This window comes from Stegodyphus dumicola, chromosome 4 (genome assembly GCF_044657685.1).
Source record: "Stegodyphus dumicola isolate Sdum_Otavi_A_Nest chromosome 4, ASM4465768v1".
In the NCBI taxonomy this organism is placed as follows: Eukaryota; Metazoa; Arthropoda; class Arachnida; order Araneae; family Eresidae; genus Stegodyphus; species Stegodyphus dumicola.
Genome location: NC_140771.1, coordinates 163,197,698 through 163,217,128, shown reverse-complemented (window position 1 = coordinate 163,217,128; position 19,431 = coordinate 163,197,698). Strand labels below are relative to the sequence as shown.

The 19,431-nt window shown below is 32.7% G+C and overlaps 1 protein-coding gene across 6 annotated transcripts in view; it reads right to left on the bottom strand.

The window, feature by feature from the left end:
• Window positions 1-11,253: 11,253 nt before the first annotated feature.
• holn1 (CD2 antigen cytoplasmic tail-binding protein 2 homolog holn1) overlaps window positions 11,254-19,431 on the bottom strand; it is a 32,117-nt gene continuing 23,939 nt past the window's right edge. For 5 of the 6 annotated variants that reach the window (XM_035352737.2, XM_035352763.2, XM_035352752.2 and 2 more), the window contains 2 exons: window positions 15,428-15,938; window positions 11,254-13,258 (listed from right to left, as the gene is read on the bottom strand). In XM_035352737.2, coding sequence (XP_035208628.1) covers window positions 13,050-13,258; window positions 15,428-15,938 — 720 coding nt within the window. In that variant the 3' untranslated portion in view covers window positions 11,254-13,049. The remainder of the gene's footprint in view (window positions 13,259-15,427; window positions 15,939-19,431) is intronic. The other variant, XM_035352772.2, reaches the window with a different exon arrangement.

Here is a 19,431-nt window from a genome sequence, read left to right as displayed (position 1 = left end):
CAAAGGTGTGACCAATAGTTTTCTAGGCAGAGACACAATTCTTCGATTGTTTTCAGTGCTGTAAGTTTTGTGAAATTCTGATAAAATTTCTCCATCTCGAGTAGTCATTCTTCATTTCTGCGCATCTTGTATCCCTATGGAGTCTAATTCCCAGAAGCGACGTACCTGATCATTTAAACAATCAGTTTTAACTTGCACACAAACTTGATGGACAGAAGTCTTCTCAGCGATTGTAGTATGTGTTCTTGTTCCATTAAGAACCCGTCCAAACACTGATGGTACCATAACAAGATTCTGAAAGCTTGATTGGAGCTTCTGCGGAAACTATTTGCCAATAATCATCACCACCAATAAGTATTTCTAGAGGCAGTGAAGAGTGATCCGGAGGATCAGAAATTCTCAATCTTTCTTCTGAGCAAAGTGAACTATTTCTGGTGGAGCAGTAGGATGTGTAGTATAGGAATTGGAGCATTCAAACGCGGAGATCTAAAATGCTTGGTTGCTCCACAAACTTGAAAGTGACAGTTGAACACATCTACGTTGTTTTTGTGAAGTAAAAGATTCAAATGCTTGAACTGAAAGTGTCGCAGAACTGACAACTTGAAGCTTAAGTTTTTAAATGAGGTTTGTGTGACAAAACTTGCTTGGCTACCACCATCTAAAATGCAGCGTGTTAATTTAGTAATACCTGTGGGGCCAGTAACATACACACGAGCAGTTTGCAAATGTGTGAAAATTTTTTTAGGAAAGGTTATGTGATTTACAGCACTGTTAGTTATCCGCAGTTGATTGTTTTCAACAGGAGGACAAATAGAAACATGATGCCTTTTCTTGCATTTAGTGCATCGTGCAGTATTTTTTCTTGGGCAGTTTGAAACTCTATGACCACGGTTAGTACACAGAAAGCAGCGATTTGAAGTTTTAAGTTTCTGAACACGAGTATCATAGTCTGTAACAGTTTCACAATATTGAGGCCAATGTCCTGTAGTATCACAAAATGAACAAAATAGTGAAATTTTCTTACGTTTGTTTACTGTTTTGGAATTGATATTAAAATTTTCTACAATGCACTTTACGGTGTGATCAGAAAAAGACGTACCTTAAACTCTTTGTGCTGGAACTACACCTTCCACTTCTTCTGCCAAGAACTGCATCAATCTAGTAATGTTACCTTCGTTTAGTTTTTCACGCTTGGCATAGATAATCCAGCGGCAACAAATATCATTGGGGAATGCACGAATAATTTTTGGCACTAGGATTCTACCGTACGCTTCAATATTTTCACCCAGAGCAGTTAAAGCTTGAATTCTTCTGTTACATTCTATGTAAAGATCATTTAGATGCGTAGGAGATGGGTCTTGAATAACATTTAAATGTTCTAAGTAATCTAAGTGTGATTGGATAATTCGATCTTTATTTCCATATCTTTCCTCCAACAATTTTTTTGTTGTTTCATAGGTGTCTACTATTACACTAATTCCATCAACAAGGCGTTTAGCTTAACCATCTAAATAACCTCTGAGGAAAACATGTTTATCAATAACAGAAAGATGTGGATTGGCATCTATAGAAGATTTAAACTGTTCCCAAAAACATTGCCAATGCTCCTGTAAATGATTGCAGTTTAATTGTTGGCAATTTAACTGTATATGGTTGAGTCATAGGCACTGTAGTAGGAGGGTCGCCAAATGTCATCGCTAAATCATTGGTATCTATATTCGAAGTAGTAACATTATTTGCAGTTGGCGATAATTTTTCGTGCTTTGAAAATCACGGATTCACCAGTATCTATGTAGTTTTCACACTGCAAATTACCATTTTCATATTCATCGTCAGAAAGGAAGTTGTGAATTTAGTTATCTATTAGTTTCATATCATTTAAAGCAGTTGTTAAGCGATGACAAATATATTCAACTTTCTCAATTGAGAAATCATCGTTCAAAGTATCAATTTCAGTAGAAAAGCAAGAAACATTACTTCGCACGGCTTTCCGCTTTCGTTTCAGTTGCGTCATTTTGTCTACAGCTTCACCGTTCGGCGCCATTGCCGAGTAGTAGAAAAGAAGAAAAACAAAACTAAGTTTTAATGTCGGAAGTAGAATAATTCAGCAAGAATAATCCAACAGTAGGAAGTATAAGTTCAAGGTCCTGTTTCGTAAATGGTTTTTTCGGCACCAGATATTAGGAGATAGTATTTTATACTTATTTATTTCTTAACATAAACATGAAGTATAGAACAAGCAAATGACATTTATAAATACAAAAACGTAAGTGATGCCATTCACAAAAAAAGTAATGTTATTTTTAATAGTTCGCTGGCTTTGCCGCAACAGAAGGTTCTGCTGAAGTTTTCTCTGTCATGAACTTAACTAAACCTACTATTCAGTTCACTTTTGAACTGATTCAAATCCCTTTACTTCATCAATGTCTTAGTTATATGAAATGAATCTAACTCCTACTTTATATCATTAAACTTAATCAACTCATTTGGAAAAGAAACAAATCAATGTAAAATTCAAAATTAGACAAGACTAACCTCAGGTTGCATAGATTTTGAATTCAACTTTTCTATCCGTTTTACCCTCTTCTTCAGCAAAAAGTTTTTTTTTTTTTTTTTTTCCCCCTTTCTTTCGTTCTAAAATTTTAGACAACTGTGTTGTGTTACCATATATTTATTATTTCTGTAACTTTGCACAAAATAAAAGACCTCGAGTTCTCTTCTTCACAAAGCAAAGATAAGATTTTTAATTCAAGTTTAAAATTTAATCAATTTGTTATTGTATAACCAACTGAACAATTTGAAAGAAAAAAAAATTGATAAGTTAAATCTCTATACTATATACGCTCACGTAATTACACAAGTCGTTAAAATTTCGCGCTTTTTCTCATGAATAATTTTGTGTGTAAATTTCATTTCAAACAGCCAAGTTAAGTTCTAAGTGGAAGAAAAGAGCATAAGTAATAAAAGTATCAAATTTAAAGTTGTCTAATAGCTACCTAAAATTTACAAACTCATTTTCTCCCATCCACATATATAATATAAATTACCCCGTTTACGTTATCAACACTCGGCATGTATAAGTTTGCACAGGAGCACAATATAGAAGCACAAATTAACCAACACTTGCAATTTTAATATTTACTTTTACACAAATAAACATTAATTCTTTTAATATCTTGCACACATTATTTTTCTAAAAAATCTGTTCTGATGCACTGCATGAAAATCATTTCGTTTCATCATTCGCCGCAACCAGCCTTTACTCACCTTGAATTGCGATGTAGGAATGTCTTTTTCTCATGCTGCAGCAAGCGCTTTTATTTGCCACATTTCCCGTGTTACTGCGTACCCTTGAGCACGCATATCACGAACATACACAACTACTTCTTTTTCTAAGTTCGGAACGCACGACTTGTTTTGTTTGTTTCCGCCAGTTGATCACACTGTTTGCTCCAACTGTGCACACAATTTTTGTCGACCTTATATTACTCTTGCTGCTGCTCTTTTCCATTTTCCTCCGCAAATTCTATGACTTTCAGTTTAAAAGCCGCTATATAGCGGCTGTATTTTCCCATTTCAAGCACGCTACTTGCTAACTACTACGAATTCTAAATGATACTATGATTGAAAAGAGAAAGCTTGAATATGTGAATGCTCCAAGGAGGTAGAAGGAGAAAGTAATTTCATTACAAAACAGTATTTCCTGGCAGCCAGTGTGGTGAAAATCTGTTTCGACTGCCTTCATTTATTATCGACTCAGCCGACTGGATTGCTGGCGCTGAAGTTATGACTGAATAACAGCTGCATCAGAATGAAAGGAAAGTCTCTGCTTTCCATCATAGCACCAACCAAAAACAAAACAAGTGCATATTCTTTCTTTAAAGATGCTTATTGACTAAAGGGGAAAAGGTGGCATTAAAAAATATATTTTAAAGTAAAAAATTCTTTAGTTTTCGGAGTGCGGACATTGTGTGGGTCACTTTTTTTTTTTTTTTTTTTACATAAATTTTATCTGTAAAGTTAGAATGCGGACATTACACAAGCATATACGGTATTATTTTTGTAATATAGTTAGTTTAGCAAGTTTAATTTATAAAACATATATTTAATAATTATAAATATTCACAGCATTATCTTAAGTAATAAGAGATATTTTTTTGCCCCATTTATTATGCACCTTGATACAGAATCATTTGGTTTTCTTCTGTATATCTTGCTGAAAAATACATACTAATTTAAAAATACAGTGGATGGACAAAAATATGGAAACACCTTGTGAAATGCATGTTTGAAAAGAAAGATTGATTTTAATTAAATATGTAGGTGGCGCTGGCGTTTTTGACTACTGACGCCACCTATACAACTTCGTAAATGTGCTAAACAGTTCAGTTGTTGTCGGAGTACTGTTATGTGAGGTTGTCATTGCATTATGTCAGAGTTAACAGACTTCGAATGTGGGCAAATTGTTGGAGCACGTATGATAGGTGCTTCCGTAAGCAAGATAGCCGAGGTGTTTAGTGTTTCAAGAGGTACTGTATCGAAGATTTATTCCGCATATTTGAAAAGCGGAAAAACAACATCTGCTAAATCACAGCGCGGACGAAAGTGTGTCCTGAGTGATCGTGATAGACGATCATAAGGGCAATTGTGACGAAAAATAAGAAGACCACAGCTGCAAAAGTTACTGCTGAAATGAATGTTGTGTTACCGAACCCTGTGAGTACCAAAACAATTAGAAGGGAGCTTCATAAACAGGGAATAGCTGGCCGTGCTGCAATTGAGAAGCCACTCAGTGATGCTAATGCCCGTAACAGGAAAAGGTAGTGTTTAAGTCATAAAGCCTGGACTACAGAGCAGAGGAAGCGAGTAATATGGTCAGACGAGTCTTCTTTCACATTGTTTCCCCACTTCTGGCCGCCTGGAGAACGCCATCTCAAGCCTATAATACAGGCTGCTTGTTGCCAAGAATGAAACATGGCGGGGTTTCTGTTATGGTTTGGGCAGCCATATCGTGGTTCTCTGCTAGCCCCATGATAAGTGTGTCAGGGCACATGACTGCCAAGACTTATGTGAACATTTTGGCCGATCAAGTTCATCCCACGGTACAAACTTTGTTCCCCGATGGTGATGGTGTCTTCCAAGACGACAAAGCCCCTGTTCACACAGCTCACATTGTCCAGGACTGGTTTTCTGAGCACGAGGATGAGTTGTCCCATCTTCCCTGGCCACCACAATCACCAGACCTGAATATTATCGAACCTTTGTGGTCTACATTGGAACGGAAAGTGCATTCTCGTTATCCACCGCCAACATCGTCATCTGAACTTGCCACCGTTTTGCAGGAAGAATGGTATAATATTCCCTTGGCAAACATACAGGAACTGTATTTATCCATTCCGAGAAGACTGCAAGCTGTCTTGGATGCCAACGGGTTTCCTACACCATATTAAGCAAAGAAACATGTTTTTTTAAAGGTGTTTCCATATTTTTGTCCAACCCCTGTATATACAGTCAAAAGTCTTTAATCCGGACTCGTCGGGACTTTGGCGATTCCGGATTATCGATTTTTCCGGATTATAGATCATCAGTTTAAATCTGGTAAGATGGCATGCAGAAATTATAAAATTAAAAATATGAAACCATAATTTATAAAATAATGAGCAATTATGATCTAAAGGGTATCAAAATTTACAAAAAAAGAAGCTTAATATTTATTTGTTTACTTTATTAAACATTTCTTTCAACGCGCGCATGCGTAAAGCATACATTACGCATAGCCGAAATTAGAAAATTGGAAAAAGAAAACTATTTGATTTGTATTCGTGATATTTATAATGACGAGGAATTTGATTTAAATCATATCAAAGACGGAGTACATCGAGATGAAATACTACATTTAGTAAGGAATTATAAGCTGAATAAAATAAAAACAACTGCCCTGAAGATAACGACAGAGCTGACAGATCAACTTCCAGTTCATTGCGCGCCCCGACATTACCCACCCACCCATTCCCCCCCGTGCGCGCAGAGCAGCATGAAATTGATAAACAGATTTCAGAACGGTTAGATAAACAAAGGATATGCCTTTATCCACTTTTTGTAGCAATTCCACTTTTTGTTTGATGGACATCGAAACATACTTTCGTTTTGTAGATCCTTTGGGAGCTCCAGCATCGGAAATTCTACTTGACATAATCGAAAGTTCAAGCTTACTTTTATAAAATTGCTCTTACAGTCTGCAAAAAATAATAAGCCGGATCCAATTCGAATATTAAGGAACAACGCAATCATCAACATTAACTGAAATAGATAATTAGATAATTTTAGCTTATACCGTCCGTTATAAATTAAACGTGCACGCAAAAACGTATTCTGCGCTTGCGCACACACATATGCGCAGTTGTAAAGGTTTTGCGCACACGCGTAAACGCCTATGTGCATGCGTCAACGCGCCGCGTGCGCAGAAAGATTTTAGCTTTGAGGTCCGGATTATGGGTGTCCGAATTAACGACTTTTGACTGTATATACATTAGTGCATGAAAATAAATCTGTCAGTGAAAATAAACAATGTGGAATATCAGTATACTTAAAGATGTATTTAAAATGCCTATTTTAAGCCCAAAATTTTCTATATCTGAGCTACTTATTAATACAGAAGAATGTTAATCACTATTCATTTTTTAATACCTTTGTTATTGTTTTTTCGGTTTGGAACAAAATATTTATGCATCACAAAGCTAAAAAGAATTTTATACAACCAAATTACAACTTTTGCATTTATTGCAATCTGAGTCCTTTATTATTAAAGGCACCCATCTTACTCAGAAAAGCTTTGCTGCTAGTTGCCAAAAAATGTAGTAAATAATGTTTTCAAGCAGAAAATGTCACCAAAAATGCCTTTGAAAATATAGCTGATGATCATGTGAATTTCAATTTTTGTTTAATATGGACAATTCAAAAAGATGTCAAATACTTGAATACATGAAATTTTTAACTTTAAATTTAAAAAGTATTAATGTGACTTAATTAATGTAATTCAAACGAATTGCATCAAATTAATACTTTTCAAATTATGAATTTAAGCATTTGGACTGCATCATACATGTGCTTGAACATGAAGGTTGGTTAATATTAAATTTAATATACATAATAGATGTTGAGATTTGTTATAAGGCTAAATATGTGTAAAAGCTGATAAATTAAGTCTTAAAATTTCTCAGATAAAAGAAATAAAAGTAAAATTATTAACAAACCATTCAGCATAACATTTTGGTGTCTTTCTGATGCATGCTAGTACTGCAAAAACAACAAGTAATCCACTACACCAAAGCTAAACATGAAATATATTTGTGAAGATCACTGCTGTACAATTTACTTTTCTTAATAAACCAATAATGAAATTTTTGAAATGTCATCAAATATTTCTCTACATAATGAGTACTTTTGGAATCCTCAGATAATAAGATAACACGTAAGCAACTCTAAGTATGAGTTAGTGATATTAAAGTATTTTTCATTTTTACTTTTCTGGTCACTAAAATATATTTGGCTATGCTATTATTGCTTTTGTCAACACAGTTATGGAGTTTATATTCATCCTAGAGATTTACTAACAAAATCAATTTCAATATATACAATTCATGCTATAATGACCATCTGAGGAGCTAATGAAAAAGCGTACTGTAATAAATGATTGCTGTTTGGAATGTTTGAGTTTCAAAATGGTGCAAAACAAACTTAATCTTTCATGCAAAAAAAATATATTTTTGCATCAAAGTACAATCTTATAATTTAAAGTATTCTATACAGAATTATTCTACCTCTTTTCTCATTCTCTGGAGCTCAAGTGGCTAAGATCACTAAACATGTGTAATTTGTCCGAGATTCAAATTCGATGAACAGGCTTGTTGCATAGGCATGTTCATGGTTTTCTCCAATATCTAACATAAATATGAACTAGTTTTCCTTCTAATATAAGTGTTTTAAAAACCTTTTACTGCTTTCCTTTAACAACAGAACTAACATACCTACTAAGGAAGACAGATTTTGGATTCCCTGTTATGTTGTCTTTCACCAAATTAAGAAAGATAATTACAGAACTTTGATTGTCTAACATAGAAAGGAGTGATTAGCAATCAGATTACCTAAAACTACTGAAAGTTGTTAATTAAATAGGATTATACTTTTATTGCAAAATGAAAGTTGGTAAAAAGCATAACATTTGCCCATTTAAAATCAGTGTAGTAAAATTATTTCAGTGAAAAACAAATAACAAATCCATCATGATCATGATACATAATGCATTATACAAGATATTTAAAAAAAAAAAAAAAAACTCTGCGAAACCAAATATTTCTTGAACAGTTGGCCACAGACTATCAAGGTCAGAAAACTTATCTTACTTGATTAATTTTACAGCTATGAATCAAGGGTCTATAACCAACCATTCAAGAGAGATTTAATCTCTTTTAAGCACTTTGTATATGAAAATTAATCTGGCATTTATTATTCTGATTTTGATGATCTGCATATGGCACACAAATAAATCAAAATTCATCAAAATGATGGACTTAATAAAATTTCATTATAAACCATATTACATTACGAGATTCATTACAAGCTGTTTAATAATATTTGCATTCATTTACCTTTTCAAATAATCTGCATCATATATAAAAAAATATTTGCTGTCATATTACTACTACTAACTCTATACTATAGATTTTCGACATCAGTTTTATAAATAAAGTGGCATGGTTGAGCATTCTGATAGCTTAATACTCTGATAAATCAGAAATATTTTATTTTCAGTGAAGCACATCAACTAACACAAACCTATGACAAGTTACAGTTATTTAATACTCTGTGTCTTCTTTACTAAAAAAGCAATCATACTGATCTAATATGCAGTGGATTCTCTTAACCAACAGCAATGAGAGCATACTGATTCTTGATAAGAGATTTTTCCTGATAATTGAATATATATTTCTGAAATTTCGAGTTCTGTTTTGCCTTCTGTAGAAATTGCAGCATGCAAGTCTACTTATTTTCGATCTATCAGCCACTATTAAATAAATAATATCCAAAATCATACAAATTATTTAAAATTGAAACATGTACACAGAATTTTATTCTTCATACAAATAAACATTTTAAAATTATCATACATGAAAGTTGTCAATTTCTTAATGATGACATATAAACTTTGAATGTCTGCTTGCTCATGAAATGATTACCGAAATTTTAAAAATTCAGTGAAACTTCATAACATCATATATTGACATAAATGAACATTGCTCAGCAAATTTGGCAGCTTTCTTCCACCTAACTCTTATTCTGCATGTCATCTTCCTCTTCATCATCTCTTCTCCAAACTTGTAACTAAATCAGAAATGTCAAATGTGGGTGCCAGATATGTTTTAAAACCAACAGAATCTGTATTACTCAACTCATAATCTATGAACATGATAGGGTACAATTTACAAGGACAATGAAATAAAATAATATTCTTTACAGCTCTTCAGGCTAGATTTTTTTTGGAGGGGGGGCTTATTTGATTATGCAAAACACTCAAGGGCTTATCTGCCTAAGAGAAGAGATATCTTCATAGAAGACTTTCTAAGGGAAACTGACTCATATGCACGTTACACATAGGAAAAACAGTGAAAATGTACATGCAGCCAGATTATTCGCCGAGGTTTGAACTCCAGATGGAACTACATATGCTGTCTTTCATTCTGATTTCTTTCTAAAAAATATCGGTTTCAAATTTCATACATGAATGCATAAAAATGGACTGGTAGCTCTTCTTTACATTCGGAATAATTCATTGAATCGATGAGGTGGCAGAAACATAAACAAATATTTTCCACATTTAAATCTTTCAGACTTTTAGCCCATACTTTGTTTCTTATCTTATGTACCTAAATTTCTAATTTATATTTACCTTTAAAAGTGGCTTTACTTTGATGTTGCCAGTTAACTGGATGCTAATTTCAAGGGATTTTATTAGACACTAAATTTTATTTTAAAAATGTAATTAAAATTCCTAGAATAAGATAATAATTTAAAAGTTTTGGGTTTCTTCAGAAAATTCAATTTATTTTCTATACAATAAACTGCATTAGACAGAAATAGTTCCAAGAAGCATTCAGTTACACCATTTTGCAGTCAAATAATTCATGCAAAACTTATGAGTATTCTATATAATTTAAAACTTAAATACACTGAAAATGGAGTATCGCACACCATTTTTGACAATACAACATTTTGGGTAAAAAAAATAGTACTTTTAAGCAGAAAAAGTGCTTTTGTTGAAGCAAATATTTTCACCAGTGACTATTTCACAATTACTAATTTATCATAACAATTAGCTGCACAGGGAACATAAATCACAATATATAGAAAGTCAATGAAAATTTTAAATTTCATAATTGAAAATATTATTGTCATGATAGTCAATGATGGATAACTGAACTTGTGCTGTCATTTGAATGGAGAACTATACATTTTTCAACCATTGCCCTACAATAAATTTAAAGATAGTTTCACAATCTAACATGACTGAACTTTCATCGCTGTAAAACAAATGAAATAATAGACAATTTCATGCATTATTTTAAAATATACATAAATAAGGCCATCACTGTTAATTAACAGATTGTCTGAATGAGAAATAATCACTACATCATTAAAAAATATTATTTCTACCTAGAAATATTAAAACACTAGTTGATAAAGATAATTTACCTTAACACTTTAAGATTTAGTCTCACTGAACTGTTAACTAAAAGTTATAGACTTACAGATTCTGAAAAATATTTTTAAATGTCAATATCCAGTTTTTCCTATTTTCAGCATTTGAAGTCTGAAGGTATACTAGGTATATATTATGCAGACTAAGTAATTACTGTTGCTGAATACTGCTGATTTTTCAGTGATATTAATACCTATAAAGCTCTTCCCCAACCCCACTAAGCTACAAAAATGCACCAAGATGCATTAATTTTCAGAATACATAGATTTCTTAAAATTTTAAATTCTTTCTCTCTCTCGCTTTCTCTCTCTCTCTATATATATATATATTAGAAAATGCAGTAAAAGTATTTAACCATTAATCAAAGGATTAGAACAGCTATTAAGTTGCACTTGAAACTAATTCATAATTTTCAGCATATTGTTCAACAAGAAAATAATAATTATATTATTTGGCAGAAAGAATTTCTTCAATAAATAAATGCTCCATTAAAAAAATTAGCTTATATATATATACATTTATTTATTCATTTCAAAAGTAAATTTACATACAGTGCATCTCTGATATTTTAGAATTTACAAGCGGCAGAATAAAAGTTTTTATCATGAATGAAACTTTACAGATGACAGTTATTCAGAGTATTTAAAAAGGATTCCATCCTTTGATTCACAGACCATTATTCCAGATTAAAAAACGAATCAATAAGACAGGTTTCAGATTACATCAACTTTAGTCATGTTGCATCTTTTAATAAAACCACAAGACTTAACCCTTTGACTATAAATTAAAACAATATAAAAAAAATTTAAGTCAATTCCTACTTAGGTAACCAAAGAAAAATTTTAAAAATACAAAAAAAAAATTTTTTTTTGATATAAAAAAAATTTTAATACAAGAAAAAAATGTATTAACATTAAGTGTCATCCACTACAAGTTAAAAAACTTATTTGAACTTAAGTGGATGAATAAAAAGTATTTTATTAACGATTGAAAATTTGAACAATATATAATGAGAGTGTGAACTAATAGTAGGAATTTTAAAAAAGATTTCTGCATTTTCTATCCAAGTGAACAAAATATGTCATAAATAAGGTAATTTTAGCATCTGAGATTTTTTTGAGAAACAGTTTTCAAGAGAAAGGTTGGGACGCGTATGTCCCAGCCGTAGTTAATGGTGGGATATATATACGTCCCACACGCAGCAATTAACTTACTAGAAGCACACATATTATTCTGGAAAACTTTATTATATGAAATAGACTTTACATCATCTGGTACAGGGTAAAGCATTCTCTACATAACCCAACATTATACAGCACCCAGCAGAATATTAACCCAGCAGTAATTTTTACACCTTTAGTGGGTCATATATGTCCTGTTAATAGGCAAAGGGTTTAATTTTTAAGCAGGCCTCTATGAAGAAAGTTCGGTAAGCAAGTTATTCCTTATTGTATAAAAAGTAGTTTAAGAAAAGAAATCAGTCAACTATATATGCAAAATTACTCCTGAAAAAAAAAAAAACTGCCAACTTGTAAGAGTTAACCATTTTCCTCAACTGAAAATAATTAATTCCAAGAACCATGTATTAAATTTCATTTAATTCCAAATTGTAGCACTTTTACAAATAGTAATTTGAACCTAGTACTCCTAAATTAATGATTCTCTAACATAAAATGCATCACTTAGAAGTTTGCATTCAAGAACTCAAACACATAGAATTTTTTTTTTTTTTTTTTTTTTTTTTTTTTTTTTTTTTACATACACTTGTTCAGTGTCATTAGTTGGAATTGGCCCTTTAACTATCTCGTCGCAGAAAATGTTCCCTAGGGTGCATCACAGAGAGTAGACCGACAATAATACCCAAGAGAAAAAAGGATACACATGAACAACCATGCTTTACATGAATGTTGAACCCACATCTAGGAAATCTAGAAATGAGCTTTTGCTAACTACTGTACTGTCTAGGGTGACATATGCATGGTACTTACCTCTTCAAAGAATCTATCAAACTTCATATATTTTTACTATAAGACTGTATATACATAATCTTATATGGCATGAATGTTTGATTATTCGAAACAATTTTTAAAATGGAATAATAGGCCTGTAACTAGCCATTCAAGAGCTATTCAATCATGCAGTCCTTTTTAAACACCCTGTCTTACACAGTGAAGATGTTTGAATTGTTATAATATTAATTTTTTAAAAAAAAAGTTATTTTGCTTATCATAATCAGGTGCCATTTATAAATCACTTTGCCTTCGCATATCAGTCTGAATGACAAGTGACAGCTTTATAAATACAATTCAAAATCAATTCTTTTGGATGAGTAAAATTCTGAATCCTGTTTGCCAACTTGCCTCACAAGAACTCCATCATCGAAGTATTTTTCTTGGGTCCAGTGTAACATCTGAGATGTTGGATAAGGTCCATATATTTTAGCATCCTCTGATGCATCCCATTTGAATTCCCACATGACTTCAGAATTAGGATCAACAGCTTCTAAAAGGGAAAATAAAATTACAAATTGTGAACAGGTAACCTTTTAAAAAATATAAAACACAGAAGTACCCTGAATATTCAGTTGAAATAATCATTCAGTTGAAAGAGTATCCACACGAATACACGGTAAAATATAAAAAGTTGCACACAGAAAAACATATGACAAATGGAGATGAGAAAATGCTTTGATGCTATTTAAAAGTAATCATGGAAACATGGTTTATGATTAATTTCCTTAATGAAAATAAAACTACTTTACTTTTTCAAGTGTATAACTTAGCTAAAATAAAATAAGATAAACAAAAAAGTAAAAGCCTCTCATATGGTTACAGAAAAAAAAGGGGGGAAAGACAATTATTCAGATTCTTTAAATATCTGAATGATTTAGTTATACTCTAAGTTAAACTGATTACTTTAAATTCTGTTTTAATAGCATTTTGAATTAGTAAAATAACGTCAAGAAGGCAAAATATGCCATGTTAAAAGAATTTTTGAACAATCATTATTTATATATATCTTGTTGTCTCTGAGGGCTTTCTTACAATATGCTAGTAAAAAATAATTTAATACTTTTATTTACACATACAAAAATATTCATTTTTCATCATAGCCTGCACTTTTTAACTACACAATCTTCATGTTTCAACTATGTTGCATTTATTAGTGATTACATTCATGCACAGATATGCTATTCTAAATATATTATTTCTCATTAAAAATGGGTCTACTTCCCTGTTATTCTTAATAATTTTAAATAGCCAAACACTTATTCCTCAAGCATTGGTAAGGAATGGCAGAACCAACCAATCATTTAGCTGTCTTATCGCTGAAAATTTTCCAGTGGCCCAAGTCTACTGCACGGAATAGACTAAACACTTCATAATTAAAAATGTATTAATTCATTATAAAATTGCGTATTTTAAATATCTATCTATCTATATACATATATATACAAATTTTAAATTCATTTAGTTCGAAATCAAGTTATTCTAATACTTGCGCAATAGCTGCAAAGTAAGATAATAATAATTTATTTACTAAAATATTGATTATATTATCTCCTAATATTAATTTTAGTAGAAGTATCTAAAAAGAGTGAACCCATAGGTAGTAAGTTCGGAATTTACCCATAGGTAGTAAATTCCGAAAATTGTTTTAAAGTAACATGAATGTAAATTGCTAAAAATGTTTTACGGGGACTTGAATTAAATCATGAATCACAAAATTTCAATGGGAAAAAGAAATTAAATTAAAAGCAAGTAATCATTGCCACTGATCAGAAATTTATTGACTTTTCAAGGGGAACAAACCAACTCCCGTTCAATGAACAATAATTAATAAATAAATATGAAGGTGTTTCGTCCTTTACTCAAGTAATAAGGTGATGCCAAACTGACAAATTAAGTTAGGCCAAATATTTCCGTGAAGTGAAGGGATCCAGAACCAATGCAGAGCACCAAAGAACTCATTCTGATTAAGCATTTTCGCTAATACAATTTTGAGTGAAAAGCAATTTATGCAGTAAAATTGATAAATTACTTGAGTAAACGTCTCCCTGACACCCTCGTATTTATGCATATATATATATAACAACCTTGTATTTTTAGCGTACATATATTAAAACATTCTGTTCGCGCCTGCGCATCTGTAATGTAATCCACGCATGCGCATCTGTAATGTGATGATCTAACGAGTTTGAGAATCGCCATCGACGGTGTAAGAGGGCTGGTCACAGCTATGAGTTAATTGTAATTAATTATGAGAATTAATAAAGAATCGAACCAGCGAATTTATTTAGTGTGTGTTATTTGGGACGAGACCCAAACATATCCAATCGATTTCGAGGGCAGCTAAAAGTCCCTCCTCATCAGGAGAATGAAATTAACAAGGTTGTTATTACTATTTTGATTGTCACATTGGCTCTTTTCTCTTTTAGTCTATATACATTCAAGGTTTTGTTTATCCATTTACACATAAAAATTGTTAGAAATAATGAAAAAAGTTTCGTTAATATTTTCTTCTGAATAGTAACAACATTTGATGATTATTCTCAGTAAAGCACAAAATATTTTTGAAGCAGTTTTACTAAATGTAAGCACTACATTTTTCATAAATTATTGGATATCATGAGGGGGAAGACATTTCATTTAAAAATTAATTTGCACATACCATGAGGTGGTGAGTTTTCAGAAGGTTGTGCAGGAGTTTTAGATGGATCAACGTTTTCATCAAAGTCCTCACCAAACATATCTAATGCCTCTTCTGTATCTCCTGTACTACTTGGATCTGTTTTTTCACTATTTCTTTTAGAATCTACATAATAAGATAACTTTTCATATGTCTGTTGATAAATATCCATGTCTCCAGAGTGTATAATATCATCAGCCAGACTGGTAAGACGCTGGAGTTTTTCATAATCTTCATCTGTTTCATTGTCTGTCAACGAAGAAACAGCATCTTTCTTCTTTTTCCAACGGCTGCTGGCATTTCTGGAAGATGAACTTTTACCACCCAAACGGCAGATAGCCTTCTGGACTGTTTCTTTTGGTTGCATTAGTTTTAACATTTCAGTATAATGTTCTACAAGATTTATCTGTGGTGGTTCTTCATCACTGTCATCAGTGTCGTCATCTAGTTTTCTCTTAGAACCCTCTGTAGCTTTTACCTGTAAAATTACATTCTGTGAATAAATAAATACATAAATCAGCACATGAAGTATTACAAAGAGACTCTGCATGACTAAATAGCTCTTGAATGACATAATTTTTTAATAGTTTTAGTTCAATTAATAAAGTAAATTTTCAGACTATGCGAATTATCATAAAGTATTTTTTCATAAAACTATAGAAGGGACTCAATTTAAAAAAAAAAAAAGATCCAAAGATTCTATGATAAAGATTTATATTTCTCAAAAATATTTACCATTAATTTTAGACATTTACCCCAGCAAGTTACCAAAGGTACACTCTCATAAATGCAATAGCATTCTCTCTTAGTTTTTCTCAGAATTATTTTCAAACTCTCTCCTTCATGTTACAATCCATTAGAATGATTTTTCTATCTTTTTTTTTTTTGATGAAATAAAGTTTTCTTCAAAAACTGTGAAATTGCAGGATGAAAGCTCAGGACTGGGTGGTGAGCGGGTACAGAAATTCCCAGTTCAATTTTTTCAGGAGATCTTTGGCTGCATTCACTGTATTGAGTCAGTTGATTTCAAGACGGAGATGAATGCTGTTGAAAAGCTTTCTATTTCTTTTTGACTTTATTGACTGTTGCAGTGAAGTCAATGTGTCTGCATGACATCATACATTCAGCGCAACTTAGAGTTTCCTAAAATCAATAACGAATGATTCTTCTCGGTCAAAGAATATCAGGTACAGGTAAAAGTGAAAATGACAATAGAATTTCACCATTGTTTGTACAGGTATTACAGTCTTACTTCAATAACTAGCAGTTCCTACCTAATTCTGAGGGATGACACCCCAAGGGCCAGTCTGAGTATCTCCTACTTCTCTTCCCTAAAATCATGCTCTCGAGAGGAATTTTGGCTTGCTATATATATTTTGAGTGCTCTCGTGTTGCACAGGCACTTTATGCTCACAAACATCCATGCCTTTTTCATGATTTGACCCCAGGCTTATTGGTATCACATGGCTGGGCTGCTATTAAAGAATATCAGTATCACCTTCCTCATATTTTTCTCACTGCTATTCAAAAGCATTGGCATTTTTTTGATTGGGGAGGGGGAATTTTTCCACTGAAGAAACTGGCTCTTTGGCTCAAAAGGATGACATCCTGTCTCTTGTCTACATCTATACATGATAGAAAGTCATTCCTTTCTATGGCATACTGCGGCAAAGTCATAACCACATGATATGCCTCTTGGTCACCAAACAATTTGTGAAACATCGATCATGCAAACTCAATACAACTTCAAATTATCCATAACAAGTACATGCACAATTTCAACACTTGAGCAGACAATGTCAGCTATTTTCTCGACTGTTGCAGGTGAGTTTTGTTGCATAAGTTTATTTACTTTTGCAAAATGGATTCTATGATTTATTTCAATACACCATATCACTCATTACCTCTACCAAAGAGGATCATTCTTAAAGGACTTGTACCATTACTTTCAAGAAACAAGGTCATCAGCTCTCTGTCACATCATCATGAAAAACAAACTTATCCCATTTACTATCACCATCAATGGTTCACTCACTTGCAGCAAATTGGACAGATTTCTTCACATTCTTCATGTTGATGTTATGAGAGAGTTGGACGGCCTTGTTTCTCGAAGGTCGTTTATTAGTACCATTCCTTTACCTATGAAAGTGATATGCAGTATTCCTCATATCCAACAGTCCTACATATGAATTCCAGTACTGCCTACATTTTCTGCTGTAAAAATAAACATTACCACTCAAGTGTTCTTCTTTTGATGTCTCTGTAACTTATCTCTATGTATCCGAGCTTGCATGAAGTGTAATGATTGTGTGAGCAGTGCACACAGTTAATTCATTACACCTGCATATGTTGATGTACAACTAGCTCCTTATCACATTGCATGAGTGTGGTATTCCCCATTAAACTGAAACTATTCTTCAGACATTTAAATAGCACTTCCTAAAATGCTGATTTCTCAAACCAGCATGCATCATTATTTATTTTATGCTCATTATGTCTAAATTAAACTTTTATATCGGCCACCAAAAATTTTGATGAAAAACTGTTTTTCATAGCTCAATTTACTAAAAAATATGCAACTTCATAAAATCAAGATAAGCAGAGATATCCTAACCAAACCATTTGGGAAACCACATACACAATGTTTCAAACACAAACTTCTGAAAGATGGCTTTGACATTAGAAGGAAAAAATTAAAAACATGGCTTTCAAATTTCTTATAGTAGAAATGTTAAACAATTAAAATCTTGTGTCTACTGCAATTTAATTTTTATGTACTACCTAAGATTGGTGTCTGTAAAAAACATTGTGGAGAAAAAACACAAATGGAAAATGTTATCATATGAAACATTGTGGCAAACAAGAAAGCAAGAAATAAACTTCACAGTTTTAAAACATCATCATATAAATATCGTGATAAAAAATAAATCACAAAAAAATCAGTGCACAATTACAATATCGTAGATATCAGTGTACAGTTATAATATCGTACATTGTATCTGGTTGTAGCAAAAGTTTTCCACCAAAAAACATTCTAGATAAAGTTAAGAAAAAAAAAAAAAACATGAAACAGGATCTTTCGTGCAGGTAGTAATCACCGCCCAAATGATTTTCTGCCAATGTTTTGGTAGTTTTTTAAAAGCCTTTGGCCCAGAAACTTGGTGGTTACAAGTCCAAAAATCAACCTCATTTCGGATGCCCTGTGCAGAATGGAAGATAGCACCTACAAGATGGAACTGCAGGCGTGAAAACAGGTAGAAGACCGAAGGAGCAATGGCTGGGCTATATGGTGGATATAGAAAAAGATCCCGTTCGACTTTGTACAGAGTCCAGCCAGTGAATTTCAGACACATGTGGTCTTGCATTATCCTGAGGGAACATTACATTTTTATGCTGCAACTCAGTTCGATGTTTTCTCTTGATAGTAGCGCCAACACAGACTAGCATCTCACTGTACACCATACTATCAAGGGTTTTACCTTTTCCCAGATACTCTTTGTGGATAATACCCCGACAATCCAACCAAATAGAAAGCATGATCTTCTTGTTAGTCAAATTGTACTTGGCGATGCTCTCAATGAGCTCACCGTAAGCACACCAACTCCCTTTATGGCCTGAGGTGTTGAAGTAAATCCACTTTTTACCACAAGTGATGATCAGGTCCAAAATGTTGCCCTTGCATTGATATTCGAGCAGATTAGTGCAAACCTGAACACTTCTGCCCTTAGCTGCTTGAATCACCTCATGCAGCACCCTGCGATTGAACTGGTAAGTCAAGTTTACACGAGGCATAGTGCAACTAATGGGCAAGGCACTAACATCTAACTCCTTAGCAAGCTCTTGAGTGGTTGCATACTTATTTTCTTCCACAAGTTCTTGCAGGTGGGCCTCAACAACATCAGTAAGCTGGCCAGAGCACTCTGCTTCTAGATTGTCTTCAGTCTTCGATTTTGAACTTTCAATACGAAAACTTGACAGTGTCATAT